Consider the following 10,092-nt stretch of genomic DNA (forward strand, 5'->3'; position numbering starts at 1 on the left):
GACAAATAACGCGATGGGTCTGGGGGGCTCCTTGCCAAAGCCAGCAGCCTCATTTCTGTAAGAGCAAAGGTCCCGCCCGGGCTGTGTCCGGGTGCGTACGGAGCCCTTACGACTCGTTTCCACCTTCCAGGAAGATTCGAGTATTTAAAAGCGTGTTCCTCAAAGAGCGATGCAGAATGCGTGTGCAAGGAGGGATATCACTGCAGCGGCGACGGCTGCTCCCGCTGCGACCGGAGCTGCGGCGTGGGCCAGGAGAGCACTAGGAGCGGTAAGGTTGCCTTTCCCTGCTCGTGTAAACCTCCTGCGCTCACTGCACCGGACACACCACACCACCAGACACACTGGTGCGAGCACAGCAGAAGGCAGACGCGCTGCTACAGCTCAAATCCTGTTCCAGTTAGTTCCCTTTGCACAAGAGCTCTTTTGTCGCCAGCTTGTGGGAAATCGAGCTGGGAACTCTGGAGTTAGACATGACTTGTGGCATCTTGTGCCAAATAAACTGTCTCTGTAGCTGATCACTATACTGGTACATAGCTCAGAGAAAGACTTGCCTTGCACATTCAGAGCAGTGCTGGAGCACCTCTCCTATGAAGACAGGCTGAAAGAGTTGAGGCTGTTCATCCTGGAGAAGGGAAGGCTCCAGGGAGATCTTATAGCGGCCTCCCAGTAGCTGAAGGGGCTACAAGAAAGCTGGGGAAGGACTTTTCACAAGGGCAGTTAATGACAAATCAAGGGGAAATGGGTTTAAACTGAAAGAGTGGAGGTTTAGATTAGATATTAGGAAGAAGTTCTTCACTGTGAGGGTGGTCAGACACTGGAACAGGTTGCCCAAGGAAGTTGTAGATGCCCCCTCCCTGGAAGTGTTGAAGGCCAGGCTGGATGAGGCTTTGAGCGACCTGATCTAGTGGAAGGTGTCCCTGCTGATGGGACACCTAACCCATTCCAATCCTAACCATTCTATGATTCTATGAAATAGTAATTCTATGAATGTGGATCATAGTCATGGTACAAGCAGGCAAAAATAATGTTTCACATGTTGTTTTAAATACTTATCTAGTACAAGTTTATCTGTCCTTGTCTGTTGAAGGCTGCCAGACTTGCCGCTATGGAACTTTTAATGATCAGCCCAACGGCTCCTGTAAAAACTGGACAAAGTAAGTAATCTAAAAATAAATGCTACAGCTATTACATTTGACAGTATTCTTTTTTTTCCCCCCATGGTGTTCCCCACTCCCTGTTATGCTTTAAATGTCTTTCAGGTGCTCTGCAAACCAGGTCCTGGAGCCTGGAACTGCAGCAAAAGATGTAATTTGCAAACGTGCTTCAGATAATCCCACTTTAGTCAGTACTCCACCTACCACATCTCCTGCAATTCCACTTTCTATCACTGTGCCAGGTGAGTCATTGTATAATATTGCTTACAGAGCTAAAGAATTACTTCAGAACATATTGTAGCTCATTCACTTACCATTTAAAGCAAGAGTCCTTTCTCCTATCCATTTCCAGTGTTGCAGCCTTGTCCAGAAGTGGAGTTGGAGATGAAGTTGTTAGCTAATTCAAGGGCAGTAGAATTTTGCTCTGTAACACTTAGAGAATGTTGTTTGCTTCCTAGGGAAGGACCTCCAGATGGACATTACTGGAATTTCTCTTACTGTAGCGGGGCTGTTGTGCATAGTGTTTGTGCTTCCTTCGTGTGTATGCTTCGGTATCTGGCAGAAAAAGAAACTACACGCTGTCTTCAAGAAAAGTAAGAGAGATACACTCTTCAATTCAATTTTTCTTTTTGAAACTAGGCAGAAATCAGGAATACAGGTTTTTAAGTTACCTTTCAAAGATACTTGCAGATAGCTTAATTTTTCAGTCATGTAAGTCAGAAACAACAACTGAAAGGAAAACAGTTTGGGAATTTTTATTGCAGAAAGTACCTAATTACCTGTCGGTGCTCCGTCAACATCTGCAGGCTAACTGCATGCATATCCATAGAAGTGAAGTATTCATGGGAGGTGAAAACGCTCGATGTTGGTCTTCCTTTCCTTCCTATGGCAAACAGACCACTAGCAGCCCCTGTTGTATTATGGAAAACAAAATATAATAAATTAGTTTTATCAAATGTACATGCTGTAGAGGAATAATTTCGGATTATGGAATCATTTGGAAGATTTTTTTCTTGCTGATTTCCTGCGCTTGTGACTGAGGAAGGATGAAATAAGGGGGCTGAATAAATACAACAGAAAGTGAACACTTGGGTTTTATTTTTTTTTCTTTAGTGCATACCACACCTGAACAGTCAGTTCAGGAAGATGATGCCTGCAGCTGCCGCTTTCCAGAGGAAGAACAAGGTGAATATCAGGACCATGGCAAATCCACAGAAATCAGAGATCTTCTGGTGAACTAGGAATTGGACTGTCCAGGTCAACACAAGGAAAACCTGTTTATATAAAGAGAGAGTATCAGAATCTGTGAATTTCAGAGGCTAAATAGCCCAGCCACTGAACAGAAAGTTCATCTTTTCAATCTCTTTAACTAACTAACTAAATAAATAAAACATAGTTTGCTGACTCTTCGTCTAGGACTAGGAATCATATTTCTAAGCAGCAGTACTTGATCTGCGTATACAAAGAAGTAACTGCACTTAAAAGCAGTAACAGAAGGGCAGAATGGCTTTCTGGTCGCTCTTATCAATGGTGCCTGAGCCATGATTTACATGCAGTCTGAAAGCATTTGACACTAAAAAAGAAGATCTGTAGCACACAGTAGAGCCACATGGGACACTTGTGGTCTCTGTTACCATTACCAGCCATCCTCTTGAGTCTACACCTGAAACTCCTCCTGAAGTTTGGCTCAAACTCAAGTCTTGTATTTTGTGTGCAAATACAGACAGACCTAATTTCAGATCCAATCACCCTTAGAAACAGATACCTGGTCAGACCACTGTACACTTTCTTATATGTAGGAGAGAGGAAGCTATAAATATCTAGAGCTGCAAAGTTGTTTCATAATAGCTTGTGTCTGCTGTTGTATTATGCTGATTGGCTTAAGAGAGGCAGTGGAAACACTGAGAAAAGCTGTGGTTGACTTGATCTTAGAAATAGATGTTACTGTGCAGCTGGACTGCACCACCTTCAGTCCTACATCATTCAACTTTGATCTTTTAGGTGATGTAAACATATTCTGTACATTGCAGGTGTGGGAGATGTAGATGCAATACATTTCTGGTACTATTTTTGTAATTCTGAGGTTGGAAGGATTTTAACATCAGATACTGTATCTGAGTCTTTGATCAATTACCTTGGTCTTAAAAGAGAAAAAAGAAAATGCATGTTCGAGTCGTGGCATTTGCAACATGGTTTTTAACCTTTTACAGAACCAAATATTTTATTTCTTCATTCTTCTTTTTTTATTCAAAAAATCGAATGAAACCCCACCAATATGTCATGTAAAGGGTGATTTTCCCCTCTACATGATTTCAACTTAGAGATAGTTTATCTCTCCATTCATCAGAGGATTATGAAAGCAGATTATTTTTACCAAACCACACTTACACATTTTTATAAACTTGTATACAAGTAAATATAAAACAGGATGTGAGAAAATAAATGTCATAGTGAAGACAGAACTGTGAAGTTAACTATATTTAAATAAATCTTTCTTTTGATCCCTAACCCAAGTCTCCTCTCTATTAGTACTTTCAATCATGAGAACTAAGTGACTATTATGTCAAGTTCACAAACTTAAAAGACGTGAACAGGACACATGAAAAGCCACCAATATTTTTTTAAATCAAAGAACAACCTTTGCACCAGTGAACAGTATCTTAGAACAGTATAAAATAGTTCTGCTTGTGATTAGTTTCTAATCCACACAAAGTATGGGAATTAATGTGCACATCCTGTAAAAACTCAAAATATCTAGTGTTTTCTCCTTGGAAAAAAAGATACCAGTTGGAATTTTACATTTTGTTAGTGCAGTCTGCATATATTTTGACATGCTGTGAAGACAGTGCAAGACCCTTATCTGTTGCTTTTCTGTACATGAAACAGAAGTAAATCACTTTCTGAACAATGAGGTGTTCATTACAACACTTTTTCCAGACAGTTTGATTTTGCTGTTTTATACTGAACCTTCAGGAGTGGCATAAAATTCCTCTGAATCAAAACAAAGCCTGTGGAGGCAAAAAAGAAAAAAAATCCTAAATAAATACAAACTGATTTCTGAGAATAAGGGACACATTTACACCAAAATTTGCTTTCTAGACCGTTTCAAGGAATAGACATTCACACAAAGAAAATACATTTTTAATAAAATACCAGGAACAACCTTATTTTAAATAATTTGTAGCTGAATTTGTCTGTTTCTTTACACAGAGGAAGACAGCCTTCCTGCACGCACGTTGAGCACTGTAAAATCCTTCATCCAGCACGGGTGAAGGGGAAGAAACTGCACTACCTTTCTTTGATGATTCGTAATTAAGGCAGAAGGAAGGAGCAAAGCCTGACTGTCTGTAATTCAGAACCAGGGCTGGGGAAAAGAAGTATTTTTTGTTGATGACAAATAATTGATAGATTATGTGTATCCTGGCTTCACAGGGAGCTTTTATTGAACATGCAGATTCTTTAATATCTGCAGAAACTTACCAGCTCCTGTAGAAATAACGCAGATCAGTTCTTCTAACTCTTTGAGCCCTAAGTGTTGTCTGCTTTCTGTGAATGTCTCTTTTCTCAACAATGTTTTTAATTTATTATGTAGCAAGCAAAAATTAAACAGGAATGCAATGACGACTCTCAAGCAGCCCAGGTGGCCAAGGATGAGGTAACAGGCCAGATGCAAGCTTTCTGCATTTCCATTTGCTTTTCTTGGAAGTCAGAAAGTGTCCCCTTAGCCAGACTGTGTGCGGAGGCCCAGTGATGTCAGGCAGAGTTCTGAAGGCATGGAAAAAGGAGACAAATCCCCTTTAAAGATAAGTTTAAGCAGAGAAGCCTGCTGCTTTTTTATTGCCTCCAGAACCAGCACCATTTCCTGGCACAGTTACTACCATCAGTAATTAAAACTGTGTTTGTCACGTCTTGGTTTCATAATTTCTTGCAAGAGTTGTGTGGCTAAGGAAAGCAAAAGGTTTGTGGCAAAAGGTTTTCTGTCTCACCCCTCCCTCTCTTCTACAGGCACACTTGTGTGTTTCTGTGCCTGACACCTCTGGATGACAGAGACTCTGAAACTGTAATAGCTCCTCTCAAATATAAAAACATTGTATAATTTTTTAAAAGCAGAGTACAATTTCTTATTTTCAGTCTTTCTGTCAGATCCTTCACTGGAGAGAAGCATCGTCTTCTCTGACAGTCGTTCTGATACTGACACTAATGATGCAAAACCCTTCATAGGAGATGGTCCACTCTGAAGAGACCTAACACATAGGCAATAGCACTCAACACCCAACTTGTAGCACTTCTGCTTGCATTTTAAACAGGTGATAAAAAGTGAAGGTAAGTTTCACTATCAAAATTATACAGTCTTATTCTATCACCAAGTGTTAGTTCCTCTCTCACCTATGAACAAGCTTTCCCTGATACAGTTCTTTTTTCAGAGTCTGTCAAAGGAGGTTTTTCCATCCCACAGGTTTTGTGTTAGTTGTGCATCAGGAACACATGGCTGAGCATCATTCTGTCCCTGGAACTGGCACGAAAAAGGCTGCTGGATACTGTCATTGCCCTCACTGTAAATAAGAACTTTAATACCATCTAGAAAGAAAATGGAAATTCCCTCTAACCTCAATTTGGCAAGAGTTTGTTATGATATCACCTACTATGTTTCCTTTTGCCTTTTAGATCCTGGGTGCCTGCCAGTTAAAGCACGAGACTATACCTGTGATATTCTTGAAGCAAAATGGATTATATTTTAATGAAAAAAACCCACCAGCTGAACAACCACTGAAATCAGGGAAAATCTCTCCTGCTTGCCTAACCTGTTTGCATTAAGAACATAAATCAGGCTTTATTTGATTTACCAAATGCAAAACCCCATACAAAGACACCTACTTCAATTTGAGGATGACTTACGATGTATCTTAAACCTGTTAAATCTACTCTTAGTTTACATAATCCAAACTAAAACGAGCCATTTAAGTCAGTTTTGAATCAACTCTTAGGTTAGACTAGCTCACTTTTCTCTTGTACACAAGAATTTCAGCAGGCTTAGAAACAAACACAATTCTGGAAAAAAAGAGGAAGGTGGATGGAGAGGTGAAAGACAATTTGCCTTTAACTACAACACTACTGATTTGAGAAATGTTTATATATTTTAAAAAAATCCTTCTAATATTCACAGCATTGATATTTTCAATTTAGAACAAGTATAAACCATTTAATGAGAAGAGAACACTATGCAGGCCTGTAAGGAGAAAAGGGAAAGGGAAAGGGAAAGGGAAAGGGAAAGGGAAAGGGAAAGGGAAAGGGTCAGACTACTTTTACTCAGTGCACCTTTATACAAATTTTAGAGCAACTCTGAAAGAGTAAAATACAATTCTAAAGAAAATGTACATACAAGCCTAAAGCAGAATTTACTGAAGTATCTAAAGTATAATATATTTTTCTTAAACTGGAATGGAAAATACAGTTAAACAGGTATATGAAAGGAGTGATGCGAGGAAACATTATTGACTCCAGAGGAGCTGCAACATCGCAGTTCAGCAGCACAGTTGTCTTATCAAGCTACAATCTCATCAGAAGTCCAGGGAGATATTTTTTCCTCCCAATTTACATTATCAGTGTTACGGCCATTCTTAATAGTACATCTTTTTGACTTGCTGTGGTTTCACCTTAATGAGTTTATTACCTTACAGAAGTAGAGGTGTAACCACAGAAAACGCTTTACGGTGTGCTCAGACTTCAGAGTTCTAATAAGAGAAAAGGAAGCTGCCATTCTTTAACTTGAGAATTAAAAGATTTGGAAATCTGATGAGGCACTCTATACTCAGGAAGCCAGCAGAATTGACAGTAACATATTCTCTTGTCATTGCATCTCACTATGTCTGCACTCAGCAGTAGGGTAGGCTATGATCAGAATACTTCTCACATGGAACAGCAGGAAAGAAGATTTTGCTTCTATTACTTAGTTCCAGTGTAGCAAGAAACGTTCAACTTACCAGATCAGAAGACAAAGATCTGATATCTGCTTCCTTCACCGTTGTTAGCTGTTGATCCCTCCCATCCCCAGGGACCACTTTCCACTCTAGCCAGTCAAGATCAGTCAGAAAGTCAGTCAGTCATCACAGAGAAAAACATCAGTTAACACTTGTAGGAGGAATGATTTGATAAACTGGAATCCATCTCTCAAACAGTGAAGGGAAGATTCCACATGGCTGACTGCCAAGAAACATACATTCATTTACAAAATAACCTTGAAAGAACCACTTTAAACCTAAAGTTGCCCAGTGAGACCTATGCCAACTTTCCTCCTGTTAAGTACACGTATTTGTCCTGAAAGGTGAATCACCAACCCTGCAGAGATTCCATTTAATTAACAAAAAAAACCCAAAACCTCCAAGTAGTGAAGGATTAAAGGGATTACGCACTTGGAAAGCAAAGTAAAAGATTAAAGTCTGCTTTTGTGAGCCATTCATTTACTGCCTACGCTAAGTAGGACAGTTAAATGCCAATGATTATTAGGATATCTTTTTAATTAGTCAGCGGCTGCTGCCCACGCACTGAACTTCTACAGAACTACCTGAAATTTGTCCTTTAATATCAGTTGTGGATATTAAAGTGATAAGTGATCCTAAGCCTCTGTGGTAAAAACAGGAAGAACACATGTACACCAAATGTGAAAATGCGGACAGAAAAATAAAGAAAACCATGAGAACACCTCTGACAAAATTGCCTTTGTTCTATCTCCCCTTATCCTCTTGCTCTTTTAGATAATGAAACAGGGCACCATCTTCAAAGATAGCAAAATCTTAGTAAGTTTCCAATAAAATGGTTTGTAACAAGAAATTAAGCACTATGCAATTAACAGAGTATGAAGTCATCTCAAGCAGGAAAATCTGGAAGACAATTCTTATACCTGATCCATCTCTTGCAATTTGCTGCTTTAGTATTTCTACACTTCTTCACTTTGAGCCATAAAAAGTGCAGGACAGCAGCCTGGCCTGCCTACCCTATCATCCCAACAACTACGAAAAGAATCAGCAGGGTGCTGCTGCTTCCCTTTTTGACATTAGTCACAACCTAAATTAAACCTCAGGAAGATTGTGCTATTGTTTTAAAAAGAAAAATACAGTATCTACTGCTGATAAAACTATGAATATACATGTATTCTGTAGAACATCAGTACTTACACAGAAGTCCAAAGATACAAAGATATCCTAGCATAGAAAAACTCCTCTGAATATACAGGAATACAAGGTACAAGCAATACACAGTTGCAGAAGAAGGCAGGTTTTTATATAGTACTACAAACAAAACCAAAGAAAAGTAACAAATTATGTTTAGTAAGGTCTGTATGTCTGCACTGTAACACACACAGATAGAAGGGCACTGTTAAGGCTGCATTGTGTTTGGCTGTTTTTCTAAAGAATCATGCTGCTTAATCATCCACAGTGAACTTCAGCTTGTGCATTTGTGAGCTTTGTTTCCCTGCCGGAAGATTCAAGCATGGCTGTTCCCATCATTTGTAGCAAAAACTGCCACAGACACACAGTAGGCACAAAATTGGATTCCTTCTCTCCAAGACAGCCCCCAAAACCATCTCAGCAAGTACTGCTCCTTGATATATCCCCTAGACTACATATGCATCTTCATGCCATGCTCAAGGCCTCCAGCCTGTGCTTTTGCTCTGTCACACAGACAAAAATGGATTTAATTAAATAATAATAAAATAAAAAGTTGTATGATCTGTGCTGGGATAGTACAGTGATGGACGGTAGTAGGAAAAAAAAATGATCTGGCAGTTTTACATGAACTCCCTGCAATGTCACAATACATATCAACTTACAGTTTTTATTATCTTGTTCTCAAAGTATAGGGCTATTCCTTCCTGCTCTTCAGCTCTACAATGAGCACGGGTTCTGTTTCAATGCCTATCCAAATTAAAATTGATTTCTAAATAACGTTATTACAAAATATACAAAAAGTAGAATTTGGTCCCTATGTGTTATTTAAAAATTTTGAGAAAAAAAGCTACCAACATGACACACTACATTTTCAGTTACAAAGGACAGTAGCTGATGGGAATTACCCAAGCGAATCATCCTGAGAACAAATACAGCAACATTACTGGATATTTAGTTTGTCAACTATTCCGCACTGCTAAGTTCACCCCTACAGACGCTATCGGACAACCTGGAAACGTGAACTAGCAGGGACAGGACTAAGGCTGACTGGAAGTTAGGATCTCTTGAGACCAGAACCACAGGGAGGCAGAGATGTGAATGAGCTTATGTGCTCAAGGACAGAGGGGAACAGAAAACAACGCTAAACTCCATAGCCCTGTGTGCTGAGGACATCCATTGTCTTACCAAACCAGAAGACAATTAGTAAAATTTTTTTTTTTTTAAAAAGAAGTTTTATTCAGTGTATTCATTCATACACCATAAATACAACAATCAACTACCTTGTGCCTGTGCAAGCACAAGGACTCCAGCAGCACCCAGTGTCACCCTCCATTCCCTGTCCTTGGTCCTGTGCCCCTGCGAGCACCTTCCTGAACCCTTCCCTTTCAGAGCCCCTTTCTTTCCACCCCCTGCACTTCCACCTAAAGCAAACAGACAGACAAGGCTGAGCACTGCAGACAGTGGAACAGTGCCAGCAATGGCACAAGAGAGAAGAAAGGTAAGCTAGTACCTGGAATGGAACAAGGCATAAGAAAGGAGTAACAAAGGAGCTGGTACATAAAAGCCCCACGAATGTTAAAATCCTGCACAAAATGCTTTAGCTGTGGTTTACAGATAGTTAAGCCAGATAACAAAGGCAGGCCTTCCAAGCTTCTTAACATGAGAAGTCTTGACTGCTTCAAGAAATGCCAAGACAGCCAAGGCATTAGGAGAAAGAAAAAGATGGTCACAGAAAATGAGAAAGCAGAGCAGATCATAACCACTCTTCACGC

The 10,092-nt window shown here is 39.9% G+C and overlaps 1 protein-coding gene across 1 annotated transcript; it reads left to right on the top strand.

The window, feature by feature from the left end:
• Positions 1-130: 130 nt before the first annotated feature.
• On the top strand, positions 131-2,395 carry LOC114818601 (tumor necrosis factor receptor superfamily member 9; the record flags this gene model as incomplete). Its single annotated transcript, XM_029085081.1, has 5 exons — positions 131-268; positions 1,088-1,154; positions 1,260-1,396; positions 1,613-1,747; positions 2,268-2,395. Coding segments are annotated over 5 exons (605 nt in total), but the record flags the coding sequence as incomplete, so codon positions are not given.
• Between the last annotated feature and the right edge of the window lie 7,697 nt (positions 2,396-10,092).

The sequence above is a fragment of the Antrostomus carolinensis genome, unplaced genomic scaffold (genome assembly GCF_000700745.2).
Source record: "Antrostomus carolinensis isolate BGI_N321 unplaced genomic scaffold, ASM70074v2 scaffold7740, whole genome shotgun sequence".
NCBI lineage: Eukaryota > Metazoa > Chordata > Aves > Caprimulgiformes > Caprimulgidae > Antrostomus > Antrostomus carolinensis.